This window comes from Bubalus kerabau, chromosome 13 (assembly GCF_029407905.1).
Source record: "Bubalus kerabau isolate K-KA32 ecotype Philippines breed swamp buffalo chromosome 13, PCC_UOA_SB_1v2, whole genome shotgun sequence".
NCBI classification, from domain to species: Eukaryota; Metazoa; Chordata; class Mammalia; order Artiodactyla; family Bovidae; genus Bubalus; species Bubalus kerabau.
The window spans coordinates 7,319,369-7,343,031 of NC_073636.1; the positions used below are offsets into that span (position 1 = coordinate 7,319,369).

General features: G+C 47.4%; 1 protein-coding gene across 1 annotated transcript in view; it reads left to right on the forward strand.

Annotated features, from left to right (window-relative positions):
* The window catches only part of ISM1 (isthmin 1), an 89,024-nt gene extending 69,848 nt beyond the window's left edge, over positions 1-19,176 (forward strand). Inside the window, exons 4-6 of the mRNA XM_055543413.1 lie at positions 7,331-7,474; positions 11,560-11,649; positions 17,469-19,176. Coding sequence (XP_055399388.1) covers positions 7,331-7,474; positions 11,560-11,649; positions 17,469-17,986 — 752 coding nt within the window. The 3' untranslated portion in view covers positions 17,987-19,176. The remainder of the gene's footprint in view (positions 1-7,330; positions 7,475-11,559; positions 11,650-17,468) is intronic.
* Positions 19,177-23,663: the final 4,487 nt, after the last annotated feature.

Consider the following 23,663-nt stretch of genomic DNA (forward strand, 5'->3'; position numbering starts at 1 on the left):
CCGTCCTTCTATGGAATGTGCAGGAGTGAGACCTGGAGTCCTTGTATGCTTCTTTCTTTTTTTAGTCAAGGTCAGCAGGTGATTCTCATGCTCATGGAAGTTTGATGATCACCACTTAGAAGCAGTTTTTTCATCTAAAGTTTTTACACAATATATTCTGCTGAATTTATGAACATTCAGAACCTCCCCCCTCCATTTCCATCTTGAGGGTAGAATTTGCCTCTGCTGGAGCAGTTACTTTCCCTGCCACAGCCACCTTCACCGCAGATTTCTAGATCTACAATACCTGGGGGTTGGGGGGGTACCCTGTGTCTGCATCTTACAGCATCCCTGGGTCGTGGAGAGACTTCCATCGTGATGATTGTGAGGTCTCTCGTAGTAACACTGCCATCATTGAACTGTGGTTCAGTCGTGTCTGACTCTTTGCAACCCCATGGACTGTAGCCTGCCAGGCTCCTCTGTCTACATGAACAGACCATGGGGTCGCAAAGAGCTGGACATGAGTGAGCAACTAACAGACACACACACTCCCGCATTGCAGGCAAATTCTTTACTGTTTGAGCCACCAGAGAAGCCCCAGACATCAGGATTCCTACTTTATAAAGAAAATCTGGTCCCTTTATGGAACCCCTAAAGCAGTGCTTCTCAGACCTTTATGTGCACACAAATCATCTGGGCATCTTGGTAAATGCCACGGCTGAAGCCACAGATGAAGAAAAGGGGCGGGCGACCTGGTGAAGCTGACCCTGCTGGTCCTCAGACCACACTTTGAGAAGCAAGACTGTAAGTGTGTAGCTTACAAGCTACAGTCACTCAGTAGCATTTGCAATGTGGATGAATCATTACTGCTTCTCGGTATGGCTCACAGGGAATATACAAATTCCAGAATTCTTTACAGGATCAGATGAGCGAAGTCCCCTTTTATTTCAATCAGCAAGAAAGTATAGAGCAATTTCTAAGTGTTTATCCCTGTGTCGGGGGCCAGGGAGGATACAAGGAGAGAACATTCAGCCCAGAAAGGTGAGGTTCATACAGTGGCAAAGCAGCACCCATCACTGGGCTTTTGGATTTGCTGCCCTGTCTGAGGCCAGCTACAGTTGCCATAGGAACTGGGCTTAGTGGAGGCTATCAATCGCAAATATTTGAAGTTAGCGTTTTTAATAAGAATGCAAATGTCTGCAGCCAGAGTATTTCAGAAAATCCTTGGTGAAATAAGTAGAATGTAACAGCATCTTTAGAATAAATTATAAAATACACAGCAAAGTTCAGTTCAGTCGCTCAGTCACATCCGACTCTTTGTGACCCCATGAACTGCAGCACGCCGGGCCTCCCTGTCCATCACCAACTCCCAGAGTCCACCCAAACCCATGTGCATTGAGTCTGTGATGCCACCCAACCATCTCATCCTCTGTCACCCCCTTCTCCTCCTGCCTTCAATCTTTCCCAGCATCAGGGTCTTTTCAAATGAGACAGCTCTTCACATCAGGTGGCCAAAGTATTGGAGTTTCAGCTTCAACATCAGTCCTTCCAATGAACACCCAGGACTGATCTCCTTTAGAATGGACTGGTTGGATCTCCTTGCAGTCCAAGGGACTTGCAAGAGTCTTCTCCAACACCACAGTTAGAAAGCATCAATTCTTCACTGTTCAGCTTTCTTTACAGTCCAACTCTCACATCCATACATGACCACTGGAAAAACAACAAAAGATAGCCCTAATTTGTGATTGTGGAAGCATGTAATGACCATGAGTCAGCTCACCTTTGGCTTCTGTGTGTTTGAGATACTTAAGTTGTCACCCAGGGCAAATAAAGGGTCCAAATAAGTATCTTTCTGTCAAATAATAGTATACCATCCCCAAGATTGCTCTAAATAACCTGATAATGCAATCAGATGAACACAGCGAAGTGTAATTTGGGCTGGTAGTCGATTCTTTGCAATTCTCTGACAGACTGTGGTCCTGTTTTAATAGATTTCGCGGTGATTTTTTGGGAAAGGTTTTTCTTTGTCTTGTTGAATTATAGCCACATAATGGGTATGTTGGTCTTCTCTGGTGGCTCAGATGGTAAAGAATCCACCTGCAATGCCGAAGACCCGGGCTTAATCCCTGGCTTGAGAAGATCCCCTGGAGAAAGGAATGGCTACCCACTCCAGTGTTCTTGCCTGGTGAATTCCATGGACAGAGGAGCCTAGAGGGCTACAGTCCATGGGGTTGCCAAAAGTCGGACATGACTGAGCGACTAACGCACACACATACAATAGGTATCTTAAGGAAGGGCTGTTTGGGCCAGAATCAAAGCTGCTGGAATATCAGGATATAGAGCAGGATATGGCCAGAGCAGGCAGCTCTCAGATCTCATCCCAGCCCTGCCAAGTTTGAGCTGTGTGACCTTAATCAAGCACCTTAACCTCCATGAGCCTCAGTGTCCTTATCCATAAAAGGTGAGTGTTTCCACCTACCTTGCAGGGTTATTACAGCAGTTCAATCAGGGTGTTTAGACAGAGCCTCTGGTTAAGGCAGGGCTTCAATAAGTGGCAGTCACAATGGTCTAGCTAGGATTAGTGGTGGAGGTTTGCCAGTGGCTCAGCCAAGACTCAAGTCACTTCAGTTGCCCAAATACTGTAACTGGACCGCAGAACTCGAGTGCCCTGAAAGTATATAATGACCACTTTAAAATGTCAAATGACATCCTGGAAGCCCAGCTCTCAGCCCACTGCCCTGTGGATTGTTCTCTGCCCTCACTCAGCTCTTTGGTGTCACAGACAGGGCTGCCACAGCCTCATATAAACGTTCACAGGGACTAGTCTACTGTGTCTGTTGTCTTCCTTGTAATTACTGGGGCTCAAGTTCATCTTCTGGTCTCAGCGATGCTCCCTGGTAAGTAAGCCAATGAAAATAGGCTTCTTTTATTATAGCAGAAGGGAAGATTGCCCTCAGAGCTTTGTCGCCTCCCCTACATCAGAAATTCCCTTTCTGTCCTTCAAATACATTAAACAATAGAAATCCCTGGGAGGAGGGGCTTGGCTGGGATGCTCCTCCAGGGCTGTGTGCTCTAGACACTTCTGGCAAGTGGACTGAAATGCCCACTTTTTGTTTCACTTCCTTGCTAGGCCAATAGGAATGATCAGCCATGTGGAGATATCAGTGTTCCATGTCTAACTTTGGGGGCCCAGTGTAAAGAAGTTTGGAAAATAAATGGCTTTGCTAGCTTTTTTTTTTTTTTTTAAGCCATGGAGAAATCCACTTACTGAAGTAATAAATCCTTGATGGTTCCAGAGTCTCCAAGCCATTCAGAGAGCATTCATAGGGAAGGTTGTTCTGGTGTATTTGTGACAGCTTTTGCTACTTTATTGTTTTCTTTTAAGAATTAAAAATAGTATATTTATTTTTTTGCTGTGTTGGGTCTTAGCTGCCCTGTGGCATGTGGGATCTTAGTTCCCCGACCAGGGATCAAATCCACATTCCCTGCATTGATAGGTGGGTTCCTAACCACTGAACCACCAGGGAAGTTCCAGTTCTTGCTACTTTAGAAACTGCTCAACAGTTTAAAAAAAAAAAAAATCCATCTGCAATGCAGGAGATGCAGGTTCGATCCCTGGGTCGGGAAGATCCCCTGGAGAAGGAATCCGCAACCGACTCCAGTAGTCTTGCCTGGGAAATCCCGTGGACAGAGGAGCCCGACAGGATACAGTCCATAGGGTCACAAAAGAGTTGGACATGACTGAGCGACTAAACAACAGCAATCTAAAACTTACTGGCTTAAAAGCACAAATGTCTTTGAGAGAGAGAGTCTGCAGGCTGTCTGCACCGTTGTTCTGCTCTGGGCTGACTTTGCTGGGGCTGTGTGCTCCAGCATGGATTCATCCCCAGTGGTGGGGTCCCTGCTGGCCAGCTGGGGTGCAGGGACCAGTGGGCCTCTCCCCCTCTGGCCCCACACCTTCCAGGCTCACCCAGGCTCTTCACATGGTGGAAGAGTTCCCTCAGGGACAAGGCAAGCCCTGAGGCACCGACACCTTTCTAGCTTCTGTGTTGCATCATGTTTGCTGTTTTTTCAGGGGCCAGAGCAAGTCACGGAGAAGGCAATGGCAACCCACTCCAGTACTCTTGCCTAGCAAATCCCATGGATGCAGGAGCCTGGTGGGCTGCAGTCCATGGGGTCGCTAGGAGTCGGACACGACTGAGCAGCTTCATTTTCACTTTTCACTTTCATGCATTGGAGAAGGCAATGGCAGCGCACTCCAGTGTTCTTGCCTGGAGAATCCCAGGGACGGGGGAGCCTGGTGGGCTGCCGTCTCTGGGGTCACAGAGTTGGACACGACTGAAGCAACTTAGCAGCAGCAGCAGCAGCAGAGCAAGTCAGTGTCCCAGGGCTGGGGTGGGTGTGAAAGGGGGTGGGTACACAGAGAATTATGGAATCATCTTTCACAGAATTTGATACAGTACTAACATTCAATAATTTAGACCAAAAAAAAAAAAAAAACCAACATAAGAAATTACCTCAGGCAGGGATTCCAAAATGGTATGTTTAATGCTAAACTCTCAACATTCAGAGACGATATTCCCCCAAGCTAGTTCTCCATCTTATTATACCAGGGACAACATACTGCCAGAGAATTCTAGGTGGTTAAAGCCCCTTTGCTTCTGCTGAGCCAAGTGGGATATCTCTTGGCATCACTTGGATCGTGTCTTAGGCTGAGACCCACCCCACAGGGAACAGCAGCTCTTCCTCCGTGAATTAATAAGCTTTCTCTGACTTACCACTGCCCCCTTTTTATGAGTCTGAAGACAGTATGATCTTGACTGGTGACTTTTTGTGGTGGTGGTTGTTCCTTTTAACAAATCAGACCCCAGGAAGAGTCACACGGGAGGTGCTGAGTGTGTTCCTGCGTGCATGTAACACATGGATACACCTACCGACAAGAGTGCGAGCGTGTGATTGTTTCAGGCACATCCTTTGTGTTCTTGGCGAGTTTACCAAGAGCCCTGGGAGGTGGCAGCCCCGGCCCCCTGCTCAGCAATCTCTCCAGTTCCACTGCACTGATGCTCAGGAGGAGATGGAGAGATGGAAGCAGCCAGGGTGGGAGGGGAAGCAGACCCGCCTCCCTCGCACAAGGCGTTTCAAACATCTGCTTGGCCATGTGGTTGGAAAATCATGTCTTAGAAGGAAATCAAAATTTGGAAAAACCCCTTTGGGAGATTCAGGAGAAAGGGATGGGGCCCCCGGGGGCAGGTGAGGTGTGGCTGGACTCTCAACCGTGGGTTAGGGGAAAGGATTAGGACTGCCCCCACCGACTCTCACAATGGGCTAAAGTCAGTGGCCCTGGGTTTGCCTGAGAGTGAACACGCTGTAAACACAGCCTGGGAGTCTGGCATGGGTCCCGCAGTTCAGGTAGAAACATGTGTGGACCGCATTCTTGCCAGGCCTACGTAATATCAACCACCGAGACCTGTTTCGAGCAGAGCAGGACCCTACCCTGTGAGGCCAATGACTGGGGCTGCATGCTTGGCACTGGCAGAGGCCCCAAGGCTGGAGGAAGATTTTGATAAAGTGGGAAAAAGTAGTTCAGAGGGAGATGCTGCAGAGTCAGGCTTTTGAGCAAAAGCACTTAGCACTAGGGCCCAAGCTTTCTTTTCTCTGCCCCTTCCCCCTGAGTGGGTCATCCAAGCACTCCAGGACTTAGTTTCCTTACTCCTAAAAAAATTAGGTGAATTCCCTGGTAGTCCAGTGGTTAAGACTCCAGACTTCCAAGGCAGGGAGTGTGGATTTGATGCCTGCTCAGGGAACTAAGATCCCACATGCCAAGCAGTGTGGCCAAAATAATTTTTTTTAATTTTTTTTTTAATTAAAAAATAAAAAGAGCAAGTTAGTCTAGATAACATACCAACCTCTCTCATGGCCCTCAAGCCCCTAGTCTGGTTCATTTCTCCTTTTTCCTTACCACTCACTGATTTCTGATACACTGTATAATTTAGTCATTTTTGTGTGTGTTTTTTGATTATTGTCTGATTCTTCTCACAAAACTATTAGTACCACAGAGCAGAGATCCTTGCAAGTTTTATTTAATGATATATCTCATATACCCAAATTGGGCCTGGCACATAATAGAGTATTTGTTGGATGGATGTTGAGTGATGACCTCAAAGAACCATCTAGCTCCACTGTTATGTATCAGTTATCTGGGCTTCCCTGGTGGCTTAGCTGGTAAAGAATCTGCCTGCAATGAGGGAGACTTGGGTTCAATCCCTGGGTTGGGAAGTTCCCCTGGAGGGGAGCATGGCAACCTGCTCCAGTATCCCCACAGACAGAGGAACCTGGCAGGCTACAGTCCATGGTGTCGCAAAAGAGACAGACAGCGACTAAGCACACATCAATTATCTACTGCTGCATAACAACCATCCCAAAACTTGGTGACTAAAACATCAGCAGTGTATGATTTCTCACAATTCTGTGACTCAGAACTTCAGGCAGGGATCCACTGGGCAGCTCCTCTACTGCCAAGAGCATCAGCTGCATTTAGCTGTCCCCTGAGAAGCGCCTGGAAGGTCCAAGAAGGCTTTATGCCCATGTGGAGTGTTTTGGGGCCCGTTCATGTGACTCCTCTCTGTGCATGTGAAGGAACTGATGGTTGTCATTTTGGAAAATCTTTACCATATTACTGCATGGCCCCATGCTCTGTAGATGTGTGCATTTTTAATAAGCACTTACTAGGCATCTTCTGGGCTTCCCTTGTGGCTCAACGGTAAAGAATCCACCTGCAATGCGGGAGACCTGGGTTTGATCCCTGGGTTGGAAAGACCCCCTGGAGAAGGGAAAGGCTACCCACCCCAGTATTCTGGCCTGGAGTATTCCATGGACTGTATAGTCTATGGGGTGGCAAAGAGTCAAACTGAGCAACTTTCAGTTTCAGACATCTTCTGGGCTTCCCCAGTGGCTCAGTGGTAAAGAATCTGCATGCAATGCAGGCGCCACAGGAGACTTGGATTTGATCCCTGCATCGGGAAGATCCCTTGGAGGAGGGCACGGCAACCCACTCCAGTATTCTTCCCATGGACAGAGGAACCTGGCGGGCTACAGTCCACAGGGTCTCAAAGAGTCAGATTTGACTTAGCATGCACGCACGCAGGCATCTTCTAGGGGTCAGAACCTCAGAGAGAGGCCCTGCTAACATGAAGCTAATCCCTGAAATGAGCTCTGGGGCCATAACTTTTCACCTCTGGCTGGCACCTGGTCCCCTCCAACAGTGGGGATGCTGCAAGTGGGCAGTTGGCAGGCAGCCGGACGGGGGCTGCCTTTGGGCGAGGCTGGTGACCATCTCCCTGCTCCCTTCCAGATTCCACAGACGGTGAGGGCGACTGGAGCCTCTGGTCTGTTTGCAGTGTCACCTGCGGGAATGGCAACCAGAAACGGACCCGGTCTTGTGGCTATGCGTGTACTGCAACCGAGTCTAGGACGTGTGACCGTCCCAGCTGCCCAGGTGGGTCACTTGGGGCGTGGCTCTACGTTCCCAGAGAAGCTTGTCCTTTTTGTTCTATTTTCTAGTTATACAATTTCCAAGTGTTATACTCCATTTACAGTTATAACAAAATATTGGCTCTATTCCACGTGCTGTATAATACATCTCTGTAGCTTATCTTACACCCGAGAGTTTGTACACCCCACCAACGTCCCAGCCCTATGGTGCCCTCCTCACCCTCCCCACTGCTCACCACTAGTTTGTTCTTTGACTCTGTGAGTCTGGGTAAGGTTGTAGCTTCTATTTAAAAACTTATAGAAATTGACTGTTTACAAGACAACCATTTTCCTAATGAGCATTCTGACCAGACTGGGACAAGAGACAATGAGCTTAGAGGATGAGAAGATAGATTTTCTGAGCCTGGTATGCAATTGCAGTAAACATGACCTAGAAGACAATACTACCATGTACTTAATTTAAGAAGTGATTCTGGTTAACTTGGCCCTTTGATGTGGAATTGGTGGTACCTTAAAGAGACACATGAAGATGGATGTTCACAGGCTAATAAGGAAGCCAGGATCAGAGGCTTAACGGCCATCTACAGAAAAACCGTGTATTAGCCTGGGAGTTGCTGAAAGTTCCAGAGGGAGCAAATTGGGGCACCTTGGCATTTAATTATTGCTTTAAACTGCATTGTCCATGTTTTTTAAAACTTAACTAATAATTGCAAACTTAGTGAGAGGCCATATTGGAGAAGATAACAATTCTGACTGTAGTAATATCGTCAAACCGCCGTCTAGTCTTGTTTCTGTGTGGCCCACACCTTTTTAAAGGGCTGTGAAGAGAGAGGAGGAGGAGGAGAAAGAAGGATACGCAACCAAGTCCAACATGAAATGAATTTACTTACACAACGTAAATAGATGCATGGACATAGAAAACAAACTTAGGGTTGCCAAGAGGAAAATGACTGAGGAAGGGGTAAATCAGGAGTTCAGGATTAACAGATATATCCTACTATAGATAAAATAGATCAACAACAAGGACCTACTGTATAGCACGGGGAATTATACTCAGTATTTTGTAATAACCTATAATGGAAAAGAATATGAAAAAGAATATATATGATATACATGTGATACCAAATGCATATTCATATTGTTTTATATATATATGTCACTTTGCTGTACACCTGAAGCTAACACAACATTGTAAATCAACCATACTTCAATTTTTAAAAGACCATATGTAACCTTGCTTGCTTGCTTGCTAAGTCACTTCAGTCGTGTCTGACTCTGTGCGACCCCATAGACGGCAGCCCATCTACAAAGCCTAAAATACTTACTTTCTGACACTTTACCTAAGAGTTTATCAACTCCTGGTCTGTGGTTTTCCATCTACCATGTTCCCCACAGGCAGGTAGAAAACCAGCCTAAAATACTATCTCAGGCTCGTCCAAGAAATCACACTTTCCAAATGATTTCCTCTGAAAGAAATTTCAGGGACAGAACATTTGATTCCCCACGCCCCAGACTTCCTTTTTCTACCCCTAGAAACTTTGTTCTCAAACCACAAGGCTGAGATTTAGAACAAAAATGTGGAGGAGCAAAGAGTTTTCTGCCAATAGAGAAGATCAGATGGGGCATGCGCGTGGTAACAGAGGGGCATGCGCAGAAGACGGGGCTGATGTGGGAGAAAAGGCCGTTCTGGACCCGTCAGCCGTGAGGATGGATTTCCAAAAGTGCTTGATCAGTTTCCATCAAGAGGTTTGTCCTGATCTTTCCCATACTCATCACAATGAAACAGAGTTAGAAGTCTGGTGGGATGGGTAGAAATAAACCAACAAATAACGAGAAGGAAGAAGAGGAGGAAGGCAGGAAGAAAGTGAAGAGGAGAGGGAGAGGGAAAAGAAGATGAAGACAAGATGGAACAAAAGAAAATGAAGGTAAAGATTGGGAAGATGAGGAAGAAAAAAGATGATGATGAAGGTCATGAAGAGTAGAACTTTTTGACTATTTCAGTATCAAGCAAACTTCTAAGGTCTTCGCATGTGTTATTTCGTCTAATCCTAACAATAATGTCATGAACTAAGTACTGATGATGGTGTTCATTTGGCAGCTGTGGAAACTCGGTCGTGTGGGCTAATTTGTCTAGAGTCATGCAAGAAGCAAGTGGTCCAGCTGGGATTTGAATCCAGGCAGTCTGATTGCAGAATCCATGTTCTTAGCCATTAAATTCTTCCTCCACCACCAGGGTGAAGGGTACTGGGCTCAGGCACACGTGAATACAGACAGCATTTCATGTCAGGGCTTGGCAGCTTGCCTGTTGCTTTCTCCTCCAGAGTTGGCATGCAGACACAAAACAGTGGACCTAGATAACTTGATAGCAGGTATCATCTCTCCTCTCATTTTGAATGTTTTCTCACTGCTGAAAGCAGCATGGCCAGCAGCTCTGTTCATACAGTTCCTTCTCATCTGACCTGGCTTCCGTCCTTTCCGCCTTTCTGTTCCTGACTCCCCCAGCTTTGCAGGGTTCCCTTGAACATGAAGGATCTTCTTTTGCACCATCTCTTTCCTTTCCTGGTGTGTTGATTCTCAGCCTCACTGGAAAGACTTAAGGGCCAGGCAGCCTCCCTGGCCTGGTGGTCATGACACTGTAAAAATCTGTCCCCTAGGCTGACCGTACAAATAAGCTCGAAGGGCCTCACATAAAATCAGAGAGAGCCCCTTAAAAGAAATCAACTCACGCCTAGCAGGACAGCCAAAGTTCTCCAACAAATAGTCCACATTCCACTGTTCCTCCCTCTCCTGACTGCTTCCACTTGCAGGGGATTCCCGTTCGCAAAGGAAGCCTGGGCAGGGATGGTCATTTGAGTAGGGGAGGGGGCCAGGAAACGTGAGGCAAACTGGGTTCAGTTGCTCAGAGCAAGTAATGACAAACCCAGCATATTCTTTTTTTAACATTGAATTTTTTTGTTTATAACTTTTTAATATTTATTTTATTCAAGTATAGTTGAATTACAATGTTGTATGGCAAAGTGATTCAGTTATACATACATATATATATATATTTACACTACATTCTTTTTCATAGTATTTTCCATTACGGTTTAATCATAGGGTATTGGATATAGTTCCCTGTGCTATACAGTAGAACCTTGTTGTTTATCCATCCTATATGTAATCGTTTACATCTGTTAATCCCAAACTCCCAATCCATCCCTCCCCCAGCTTATTCTTTTTGCAGCATCATCAGCGGTGCTGAAAGTCCCAACATACAAGAAATGGGTCTTTTAGCTGTGGACCACTGCATCCTCAGAATGAGCTAGACAAATATTCAAGGAGAAAATGTCAGCCAACACTTACTGCTTCGTACGCTAAGTGCTTTCTTTATGCATAACTCATTTAATTCATTCAAGGCTCTGAGGAGGGTTGTTGGTTCTCCCTACTTATGGACGTGAAAACTGAATCACCCAGAGGTTCTGGGGCTTACCCAAGTCACTCACTTGAGACCCAGTGAGTCAGTCCTTAAGACCAGTGTTAACCACTAGACAAGTTGTTAACACTGGACTTCCCGGGTGGCACAGTGGATAAGAATTTGCCTGCCAATGCAGGGGACGTGGGTTTGATTCCTAGGTCGGGAAGATTCCCTGGGGAAGGAAATGGCAGTCCGCTCCAGTGTTGCTGCCTGGGAAATCTCATGGGGAGAGGAGTTTGGCAGGCTGCAATCCATAGGGCTTCAAGAGTCGGACACAAGTTAGTGACTGGTTCACATTGCCACCCTGACACCTCCAGACAAACACACATCCTGACGTGTGTCCAGCACCACCCAGAACCCCACTCCTGGGACCAGGGAATGAGCTCCTTAGGACATTCAGGCACATTTGGATCTGATTTCATGCTGCAAATGGTATCTGGGGTTTTAATATATTTTATGCTCTATACCTGCTTTTTACTGTTTCCTCTGTTGGCAAGTTTCTGCCCATGAATACAAAAAAGGCTTTGTTCACGCGTATTTGTTTTTTTATTTGCCAGTGGGGCTGGGGCGGGGGGAGGGGAGGTGACTTTTTCCATATAACTAGAGAAAAAAGAGCTCCTGTCTGTGTCTAGGAATTGAAGACACCTTCAGGACAGCTGCCACTGAAGTGAGTCTGCTTGCGGGAAGTGAAGAGTTTAATGCCACCAAACTGTTTGAAGTCGGTATGAAGAGTTTTCTTTTCGTTTTTCATCCAAATATTGATCTAGTGCCTTAGAGATTCCTTTTGCCTTTGCCATGCCATCCTTGGACCCATTTAAATGTTGCATCTTCCTCTTATGGGGTCCAGTGCTGTCGGCGTTTTTCTTGCTTGCCAAATATACACCAAGCAAAAGGGAGCCTCCTGCAGTGACAGATGGAGCCCAGCAGCCTTGCTGCGTCCACCCCAGCACGCGGGTGGGACCACCCTGCCCCTGGCGTGGGGCTCACCCATCATGGGGCCTCAGGCCTCATGGAATCTCTTCTCACAGCCCTCACCAAGTGTCCCCAACGAAATAAAGAAAAGATGATGTCAGCCTCCCAGCAGAGGGTCACGGGGAGGAAGGAAGAGAAAGGGCACTTCCTCAACGTTATGCCTTCCCCATCCCAAGCCCGCCCCCAGCCCCCCACCACGTGAGTTTTCTGTAAACCTTTGTAACACCCTGCTACTCCTCTGCCAGAGCAAGTACAATAAACATGGGCCAAACAGAGTTAAAAGTGTCTACTCAGCAAGGGGAAATCCTGCTGTATAAAAATAGCTGCATGTGCTTCTGGATGTGATTTTATATTGCAGAAAGGTAAGATTCCTTCTGCCCCATTTCTCATTTGCACCCACTTCTGCTCTCCTCAGCCAAGCTGGAATCAGTTTGGAAATTCTGTTACCCAGGGCTTCCATCACAGTCCTTCACGTACACCCAGCTGCCACTAGCAGAAGCCTTCTGCAAACACAGTGCATTTGATCCCCCAAATTTAAAGGTTGTGGGAGTTTTGCATAAAATAGTAAAGCAGCAAGGCAGGCTTTTGGGGCAGAGAGCAACTCTGTCTTCCCCCGTTTCCTGCCCCACAGGCAGGCAGCTGCTTTGCCCTTTCACAGGGGATGGGACCAGGTGCCCGCCCTGGGCAGCTCAGGACACACTGGATGAGAAGGGATGGCATGTCAGGCAGGTTCCGGGCAGGAACAGACACAATTCACGCTCAAATCAGGTGACAGAGCAGCATTTGATGAGGATCTGTTGGCAAAGGTGTGAGCAGGTGGATGGAAACCAAGAAGGGCTTGTACAGCACTCTGGGACTGGCAACACTGGGGAGCCTGCACCACCCGCTGGACTAAAGGGGCTAGGGGAAGGGTCCCAGAACCACTGGGTGGAGTGGACACACTCCTGACTCCCAGAAGGATGTAGCCAAGGGAGGGAGGAGCCTCAGGGACAGCACCCTTACCTCGCTCCTTCTTCTTTCTGCCACCCGACCTGGTCCTTCCATCGGCGTACCCCAATTAGAAACTAGGGCTCAGGGAGTCCACAAATCAGATCCACACAGGGCAGCCTTCCAGGGCAAGGAAAAGGGAGATGAGGAGACAGAAGGACAAATGGAATATGCCCAGCAGGGGTGAGAAAAGCTTGACTCGCATAAGGTCAAATGTCTTAACCGACTCCCGCCTCAGTTTACTGATCTGAAAAATGGTCTAAGGTAATGGTGTTTGGGCTTCCCTGGTGGCTCAGAGGGTAAAGAGTCTGCCTGCAATGCAGGAAACCTGGGCTTGATCCCTGGGCCAGTAAGATCCCCTGGAGGAGGGCATGGCAACCCACTCCAGTATTCTTGCCTGGAGAATTCCATGGACAGAGGAGCCTGGTGGGCTACAGTCCATAGGGTTGCAAAGAGTTGGACATGACTAAGCGGCTAACATTTTCATACTTTAATGGTGCCTACCTCCTAGATCTATTGTAGAGTTGAATGAGTTGATACTCATAAAGCACTAAAAACATTCACACTGAATACTCCGTGTAAGTCTGATTAAAAAAAATATATAATAAGTCAATGGATGCAAGTTCTGTGTGTACATGACTTTTGATGCCCTTATGCCCTGGAGGGAAAGTACAAAGCTGTTTTCTGGAACCTCTGTGAATCCTATTTCTGAAAACCCTGCCCTCTGAGGAGGACCCCCACTGGCTCTGCAGACCTGCGCTTCCCAGGATGGACCTTCCATTCTCTGCAGCAGCACACTCAGGAGCTCGCCGGGGTGGAGTCCCAGAGTCTGGTACCTTCCTGCAGGTGGCGTTCCCCACTCTGTTCTGTGTATGGTCTGCTTGCCTTCTGGTTTAACCCTCCTGGGACTTTCTTGAGATGGGTGCTGTTTTTATCCCCAGTTCAGAGATGAGAAAACTGAAGCCCACCGAGGTAGCATGCCTTGCACAAGGTCACAGAGCTACTAAGTACTTGAGCCGGGATTTGATGCAGGCAGTCTGACACATGCGCCCACACATGCCATCTGAGGCCAGGCCTTTCTCACGCTCCTGAGAGGTGCCCCAGCTCTCTCTTCCTCGTTTCCCTCAAGCTGCAAGCTGGCTCCCAATCCTGACCATTCAGTTTTCACTCTTGACACCACCAGCCTCCCAGGACCCAGGTCAGTGGTGGGGAGTCACTTCTGACACCTCCCTCCCTCCAAGGCCTGGCAGCCCCACCTCCCCGACTACTCCTGATCCCACCCTCCGTACCTGCCAAGCACCTCACTGGGACTCTTACAATTGGCACTGAAGAGCTTGCTGTCGCTCAAAAACCATCCGTGCTTCCCTAGTGCTCTCTGAATGAGCCTAAACCACACTGAAGACCCCCAGGTCCTGACACCAGTGATCTCCCTTCTGTACATCCTCTGCTTCAGGGAAACAACATGTTCCCTGCCCTCAGACTCTCTCTGCTTAACCGTGGGCTGCACAGTTACCGCCAACCTGGCTGGCCCTCCTCTCTGCTCTTGGACGAAGTCTGGGTCCAGTCCAGCCCTCTGAGATGGGATTGGACATTCAAAACTCTCCCTGGGGGAGCCCCCCGCCTGCGAGGGACAAAGGCATGGGAGCAGAAGGAGGCAGGGAGAGCTTTCAGACGGAGGGGTGGGCCTGACCCCTGCCTAGGGAGGGAAGGAAGGAGAGAGGACCGGGAGGCAAGAGCGTCCGAGAAGCTGGAGAAAGTCTCACCTACACCCATGGGGAAGCCAGCAAAGGCTGCCTCACCTGGGAGTCCCCCCTCAGGCAGCACCCTGCCTGACCATGAGCAGCCTCAAGGGAGCACAAGCTGGATGTGAACTCCAGAGCAGGTGCACGGCACCAGGCAGCAAAGCACCCCTGAGGCCTTCTTGCGGGAGCTCTGAGCAAGACAGCTGTGGCCACCCCTCCAAGCCTCCGAGCCAGCCCGGGGTCGCTCACCCCTGGAAGCACCCCCTGACTTGCCCTGATAGAAAATGACATTTTTTAACACCGGTGGGATATTTTTGCTTTTGCTCCCCGCCACACACCCCTGCATTCCACCATGGAGGGTTTCCTGAGATATGGATCATCCAACCCAGTGCAGCTTCCTGAGCCAGACGCTGCAGGAAACCTGCCCACACCTCGTCCTTACACCCCAGCAGCCCCGGGGGTCTCTGCCTGTGGGCCTGTTCTGGCCCCCAGAGCCCACCAGCCCATGAATGCACAGTCATCCAGAAGTCCAGGAGCAGCCCCCAGTCCGTGACGGATACCCAGGCCCCCGCCAAATAAAAATACCTCTCTTCAAAGACTGTATTCCAAGGATTATTTAGTGCAAAGGCCAAGGGGCCTGTTCGCAATAGAGAGAACACTGCATCTAGAGGCCTACAAGCCTCTCAAGCGTTAGGGCTAAAGAGTTTTCTTTGATAGAGGAGTAAATAAGGCTGGAAGAACCCTGTGAGGGGACGTGAGATGGAAGAGTGTCAGAATCAGACAGGACATCAGAGAATGTTCTACTGGGAGACCAGCCTATTTTCGGGAGGCACCCCTAAGGAAAGGCCCAGGCTGAGGGCAGGCCCAAGTTCAGGGACTTGAAAGAAGGAGAGGATATTCGCTAAAGTTTATTTGAGATACATTTTGCTCTAATTGATCGGTGGGGACGAGCAGTTTAGCTAATCATTTATCAGGCAAAGAAAGGGAATCTGGAGCGTCTACGTCTGGGTTTGGTTTTGTTTTGTTTCTATTTGGCTGCATGGAGTCTTGGTTGCAGCATGTGGGATCTTTAATCGTGGCATGCAGGGTCTCGTTCCCTGACCGGGACTCAAACCTGGATCCCCTGCTTTGGGAGTGCCAAGTCTTAACCACTGGACCACCAGGGAAGTCCCTGTGTCTGGTTTTGTCATAGGAAAACACAGGGGCAGCGGTGAGACTTACCATGTCCTGTGGGGAAGAGGGTTCTTACAGTAAGTGGTTTTCCAAAATGTGCAAAAGTGGGGAGATTTCTTAACCTTGGCTGTTTCGCGGGATCACGGACCTTAGGTAAAGGTCCACCCTGACTCTGAATGGGTTTCCTGGGTCCTGGGAAAAGAGGCTCCAGTCTCTCCAGTGGTTACGTGTTTGGTCCACACTCCACACTGCCCCCCTCCTTCCCTGTCCCGCTTCCTTCCCTGCTAGTGTTTCCCAGAATCACGTCCCAAAGAACTGTCTCCACTGCATCTTTGTCTCAGCGTTTGGGAAAACAGACTTCACCAACCCAGAAGCCCTAGACTCTGACGACTGAGGGACCCAGAGTGAACACCCACAGGGACAGGATCAGGCAGGGAAGGTGACAAACCGGTGACCTCCTGTCTTGACCAAGAAGTGGCCACTTGTCCCCTGTTCACAGGACCACTCGTTCCCATGGCAACACTGTAGGACCAGCATCAGTATATCTTCTGTTTTTTCAAATGGAACAGGGAATCTACATGAGTAAATAGAATCAACTAATTCTTAAATATTGGCAATTAATTCATTATTTTTAAATACTGTAACGGCCAATCACGATACACCTCTGATGACAAGTTCTGGCTATAAGCCTACAGGTCAGTGGCCTTGGGCCAAATGTTAAATTCTCTGAAACCAGGGTCCACCAGCCTCTTCTTTCAGGCATCTTTCATGGAGATTTGCATATAATGATTGTTACTGTTTCCTGCCTAAGGTTAAGAGGTTAGGCCTAGTTTAAACAAGTCAGTGAGTGGTAGAATAAAACTTAGTCTTTCAAGTATTACTTTGAGGTACTTTCTATCACTCGTTGCTTGTTTAAAGGGAAGATTCAAAATGGATCTCTGAATTATTGTTCATTTGGTTATGAGTAATAGATAATGGGCTTATGGTTATTCAGGAAACCATAGAAAATACACCTTTTTTTTTTTTTTTTTTTGTAGATGCCTACTAAAACTTGTTGTTTTTCAGTCACTAAACCATATCCGACTCTTGCGACCCCATGGTCTACAGCAGGCCAGGCTCCTCTGTCCTCTACCATCTCCTAGAATTTCCATTGAGTCAGTGATTTTGTCTCACCATCTCATCCTCTGCCACCCCCTTCTCCTCCTGCCCTCAATCTTTCCCGGCATCAAGGGCTTTTCCAATGAGTTGGCTCTTTGCACCAAGTAGCCAAAGTATTGGAGCTTCAGCATCAGTCCTTCCAGTGAATTGAAATCAACCTTCCAGGGTTGATTTCCTTTAGCATTGACTGGTTTGGGAATAATAATATTATATATTTCCAAAAGAAAATTTTAAGGAGGGTAATATAATGATGATTGAGTCTAAGTGATGGCATCTAGGCAGTCATGTAAGTATATTTTCTCTCCTGTGTATCTGAAAGTTTTTTCATAATATAAACTAAGGAATTGGTGGTGCAGAGAACCTTTTGGACCAAGAAATTCCCAAGTTCAAGGACAGTGAGTGTGTTCACCACACCAGGGGCTGCCACTCAGAATGGAGAGGTTGACTTTAAAAGTCATCCTACTCCCAGTTTTACACGTGATGAGAAGTTTCTCTGTGGCCTTTTTCAGACACGGACAGCTGTGAGCGCTGGATGAGTTGCAAGAGCGAGTTCCTAAAGAAATACATGCATAAGGTGATCAACGACCTGCCTAGCTGCCCCTGCTCCTACCCCACCGAGGTGGCCTACAGCACAGCTGACATCTTCGACCGCATCAAGCGCAAGGACTTCCGCTGGAAGGACGCCAGCGGGCCCAAGGAGAAGCTGGAGATCTATAAACCCACAGCCCGGTATTGCATTCGCTCCATGTTGTCCCTGGAGAGCACCACGCTGGCTGCCCAGCACTGTTGCTACGGCGACAACATGCAGCTTATCACCAGGGGCAAAGGGGCGGGGACGCCCAACCTCATCAGCACTGAGTTCTCCGCCGAGCTCCACTACAAAGTGGACATCCTGCCCTGGATCATCTGCAAGGGCGACTGGAGCAGGTATAACGAGGCTCGGCCTCCCAACAACGGACAGAAGTGCACGGAGAGCCCCTCCGACGAAGATTACATCAAGCAGTTTCAAGAGGCCAGGGAGTATTAAAGAGACGCCGCCTCTGGTGTTCCCGACACAAACGCCCCGCGCTGATCGCAGCCCGACGGAGAGCGGCTCTCACCAGCGTACATGTACATGTGTATATATACCACATTTGTCGTTAAGTTACACGAGGGCTTGGCGCCAGCCCCTCGCAACTGCCATCTGAAGCCACCGTTGCCATCTTCAATGTCAACAGTCCCCTTGGAACTCTTCCGAGGGAGGGACGTTCTCAGGAGGATGTAGAGAAAGGAGCCCGAAGAAGAACCTGGAAGTCGTGGTGGGTGGAATTCAACTCACCTCGGATTCAGTGGTTCCCAGAGAAGCAATGGGGCAAAGAGACTGAAATTGTAAACGTGATAAGCAGTTTTATGTATAACTTATTTAATATGAATGTGATTTATGCATAACCTTTTCTCTGGAGTTGTCATCCCGAAATTATTTAATCACTTCCGTGAGAGTTCAGAAAGAGGCTTAGGGAGGTGGAAGAGAAAGGGAATTTTCTAGGAATGACTTCTTTAAAAATGAGAAATGCAGTAGAAGGATATCAACATAAGAAAACCTGAAACCAAAGGTGAGTTGGCCAGTGAAGTACCTTGCTGAAGTCTCAGCTGCCAAAATGCCCTTCCCTCAGACTGGTAGGGGGTAGAGGGGGGGCAGGTGGATATTTTAAGAGCAAATCTGAGACCTGGTTTTAAATAAGCTTTAAAATATAGGATGATATTAGCACAATGCTGTAATTCTACTAAAAGACCCCAGAATGGTAGAATTTCTGCTCATGCCTTAATAGGTTCAGAAGGCTACAGGAAGGTCAGACTTAAAAACAAAGATTAGCACTTTTCCAAAGAAAACTGCAAAATAAATGGGGAAAGAACATGAACTTCATTTCATCTATTTTATTTTCATACCATCTTAACAATTTTTTTCTCCACCAATATATTTCCAGTAAATAAATATAAAAATGAGGAAGGGAACTCATCTAGAAAATCCTAATTTTTTATGTTTTAAGAAAGGAAAAAAAGTACATTATTTTTGTAAAGTATTTATTGAGTCACTGAGTCTTGTGCATCAAGCAATTATAATATTGGCCTGGTTCTGTAGGGTGGAACTTAGGACAAATAAAGAGTTGGTTCTTATGCAGTCTTTACTTGCAAAACTCCAGGAAAAGAGATTATATAATAAAATCATAATAAAATGTGTTACCTGCAGTAAATGTGTTACCTGCATATATTTATGATACAAATTCCATAAATAGCCATGGTAAGGCAGGGTTTCAAGGCAGGGGAGAGGAAGGTTCAAAACAGGTGGGAATAAAAGGCTCATTGATTGATGTAATGGTGAATGGTGTGAGTCAGTATCTTTGGCACCAAGAACATCAACCCAGTCCCCAAGAGACCGAAGCTCATTGACACACGTGCAGATTTTTGCCCATCCAGAGCTAAGAAAGCTGTGAGAAAGCCAAGCCAAATCAAAGGCTTAAGACAAGCCCAGGTGAATGGACCACTTCCACACAAAATTTTGCAATTACAGTAATAAATAGAATTCTTCATCCTGCAAGTGATTCCTTTTCCAGATGAGGAAACCAAAACTCAGAAATAACAGGTCAAGTCGGGCCCATCTTTCATTTCCTAGTCCAGTGCTCTGTCTACTATATCAAATTTTTCACATCCTTATATTCCTAATCCTACCCTTGGGTTCTCTTAGTAAGATCTTGTTTTATGGGAAAGCTCTTTTCAGTCATTTATACTTGAGAATAAGTTATACATATATTGCCCACTCTCAGGATATTTATATTTGAGATCTATTCCTAACTATGGGCAGAGAATCTGTATTCCGATTTGAAAGAATTTTAGGCAACTGAACTGCTGGGGAGAAAATCAGTAGGTTCATATATCAGGGAAGATTTGGTTCCTAATAATAGGAAAACCATTTTTGCCAAGAGAGTTGGTTGCGATGGAATGCATCGCCTTCGAGATGGCAAGTATCTCAGGACAGGTATTCAAGCAGAGTGAGTGAAGATGAATCATGTGAGAGGTTCATTTTAGTGATGAGGAGAGACACAAACATACAGCAATCACCCCCTCTGATAAGTGTTCTGTAAAGGATAAGTAGAAAGTCCTCTGGGAAAACAGAGGCAGGAAATGGGGCGATACCTGCTAGATCCAAGGGAGGAATGTTAGAAGAGGGACAGCAGGTGGATGCCTTCAGAATAAGGAGACACGGTGGGCAGAGGCAAGGAACCAGGCAAGAGCGTGGTGATTTCTGAAAACTGGGATGTTTAGAGTGACAAGCCAGAGGGATAAGAATGGCAGGTTATGGAGCCATGTCTAAGGTGTTTTTGTTAAGGATTTAGCATGGGCTTCCTACATGGGCTGGTGGCTCAGCTGGTAAAGAATCCGCCCACAATGCGGGAGACCTGGGTTTGATCCCTGGGTTGGGAAGATCCCCTGGAGAAGAGAAAGGCTACCCACTCCAGTATTCTGGCCTGGAGAATCCCCTGGACAGAGGAACCTGGCAGGCTATAGTCCATGGGGTCACAAAAAGTCAGACACGACTGAGCAACTAACACTTTCACTTCACTTAGCATGGAAAGTGAAAGCTCTTTCCTACTATAGTGCGAATAGCTGATATGAGCAACATTTCCAATGGCCTCCTTGCCTCTTAATATCAGACCTTACTGACATAATGAACTGAGAGTTAGAAGATGAGGTGAATTGGGAGCTGGGGAGGGTTCCTGGGCCCTTCACCTACTGAGAACACCACTAGCCTCCCACCCATCATCCAGACAGTGCCATCCTGTCTGGAAATTTGCTGAACTATAATTTGCCTCTATCCAGATGTCCCTCATTCACTAAGGGCCCCAATCCAGCCCCAGGGTAACCTTGGGTAATCCCTTCATGGAAAGCAGATCATGTGCTCAAGGGCCAACTTTGCCCACCGCAGAGTAGTCTGTCTGCTCCCTCGCCTGTAGCACCAGTGACTACAAACACCTCTCATTGAAAGCCTTGCTCCTTGGCTGATCTTGGAAAGACAGCCCTTTCTCCAGCAACCCACTGGGGCTCTGGGGGCCGTGGCTGAGCAAGCCAACAGCGGTGGACAGAGGAGCCAAGGCCCTCTGGTGGCCGTGTGTGGGAAGGATGAAGACGAGGCCCCCGAGGAGCTGGGCAGCTTCCTGACCCCATTCAAGCATCCACCATGATCAGTCTCCAAGTCTTTCCAACTTTGTAGCTCAGTGGCCAAGGAGTAGATTTCCCCACCCTGAGACCAGGGACCACAGATCCAAGAATAGGTACCACACCAGCCACCCTTCCAGAGGACACACTTTGTTCCTCTGTGCTGATCACTCTACCGTGGAGTCAAGCAGGTTACATCCGTTTTACAGACAAGGCACAAAAAGCCCAAGAAGGTCCTCTAACCTGCCCAAGCTCATGAGGCTGTGTACATGGCAAAGCTGGTTGCAGCCCATTCTGTCTGATCACGAAGTCCATGTTCTTAACAGTATCCCCTACTCAACTCTTTTTCTAATTCTTCCCACCACTTAGGGTTAGGGGCTTTGCTCCAGCTCACTCTGCCTTTGATCAGGTTGTTCAAATCTGCCAAATGTCCCTCCACCAACCTTCAGGATGTCTCACGTTGGTGACGGAAGGCCTGGCTTCAGCTCTGCCCAGTCCTTCCATATTCCGCAAGAGGCTCTGAATCCTATATCTCAGCCCTTTCTCAGGCTGGGTGATCAGCAGAGCCTGACTTTCTAAAAGACAGCCTGCCCCACGGATAAGAACAGAGACCAGCCTGTTTCCCCTGCTTCACCCGAGCCCCATGTCAACCACTGCTGTTGGCTAGACCTTAAGGGCAGATGCAGGGTCTCATGCATTCCTTGGCTCCCAGCCTCAGGCTCGGTACCTGGCCGATGTCATCAGGCGGGGGATGGAGGCAGAAGAGTGTGAGGACTGAGTCAGACTGCCTAGATCCCAGTCCTGGCTCCCTCAGCTGGGTAGCTTTGGATAATTCAATCAGTTTCTGCATATTCCAGTTTCCTCAAACAGTTGTTTGGAGAATGAAATAAGAGATATGAAGTTACTAGCATGGGGCCTGTCATGGACCCTGTGCATTGGTGTTGAGTCATTGGAGAATTAATTATGGAGTGTATACTAGTTGCGAGGCATTGTTCTAGATGCCAGGGATGCAGTGGCATACAAATCCAAGTTTTCTTGGTGGAGGGGAGACAGCTGATAAATAAATAAGTGACTGATCTGAGATAATGGTAAGTGATAGCCAGAAAAATAAATTTTTTGATCACATGTGTATGTTGCATTATTTAAATTAATGCTAGTTGCTATAATAGATAAGCCTCAAAATCACAATGGCTTAATACAAAAACCTCCAAAAAAGTATGTTTCTGGTCAAGTGACTCTCTTCTAAGGACCCTGGCTCTCTCCTTCTTCAAGGTGTGACTCTCTCGGTTGCCCTAATGTGTGCTAAGTCACTTCAGTCAGGTCCAACTCTTTGCAACCCTATGGACTGTAGCCCACCAGGCTCCTCTGCCCATGGGATTCTCCAGGCAAAAATACTGGAATGGGTTGCCGTGCCTCCTCCAAGGGATCTTCCCGAGCCAGGGATCAAATCCGTGTCTCTTACATCTCCAGCAATGGCAGGCGGGTTCTTTACCACTAGCACCACCTGGGAAGCCTAATAGAAGCTCTGCTAGACTTCAATACCATACCGTGTAGTTTTTACAAGATGAAAATAAACCCCTAGTCTTTATGATGAGAGGCTTCCCAGGTGGCATTAGTGGTAAAGAATGCACCTGTCAATGCTAGAGACGTAAGAAATGCTGGTTCGATCCCTGGGTCAGGAAAGATTCCCTGGAGGAGGGCACAGCAATTCACACCAGTATTCCTGCCTGGAGAATTCCATGGACAGAGGAGCCTGGCAGGCTGCAGTCCATGGGGTCACAAAGAGTCGGACACGACTGAAGCAACTTGGTATATCGTTAGGTTCAACAGGCAGGAAATGATTCTGCCAAATCCCTCTAAACATTTCTGAACACACTTTCTTAATTTTTAACTTCATTTCTTGCGGACTAAAGAGGAGTCCTGCTTCAAGGGACCACACTTTGAGTAATACTGCTCTAAGCACCTGAGTGACAGTGATCAACACCCCTTGAGTGTTGACTTAATTCTGGCCCGATGGACAAAGAGTCATGAAAAAGCTTCCCAGGAAGTGGAGGGGGTGGGGAGAGAGGAGCTGGGGCTCTTTCTTTGTCTTCCATTTACAATTTCCAATGGAAAAATGTGTGGGTTGTCACCATTATGCCTGCATGGTTTCAGACAAATTAAAGGCTTGCCTCAGTAATTACTGGGTGGGTATATACAGAAACATACATCCATGTCTACAGATCCTGAATACAGTAGTGTAAATTAAGGCAGAAAGCTTACAGCCAGTTGCTTTTCTGAGGTTAAATATTGGTTTACTGTATAGGATTAGAAGAAGTGGGGTGTTTTCCAGAGTAAGAAGATAAGACTTTTCAGGAACAAATTTATGGAAACAGCAACCTTTTTGTTGCTCCGGAAGAACAAAGCTTAGATAGAGACTTTTTTTGTTGTTTTTTCATATCTCCATGTAGAGATTTGAAAAGCCAACATATAAAGACCAGTGCCTTGCTGGTAATGGCAAAAACAACATCATC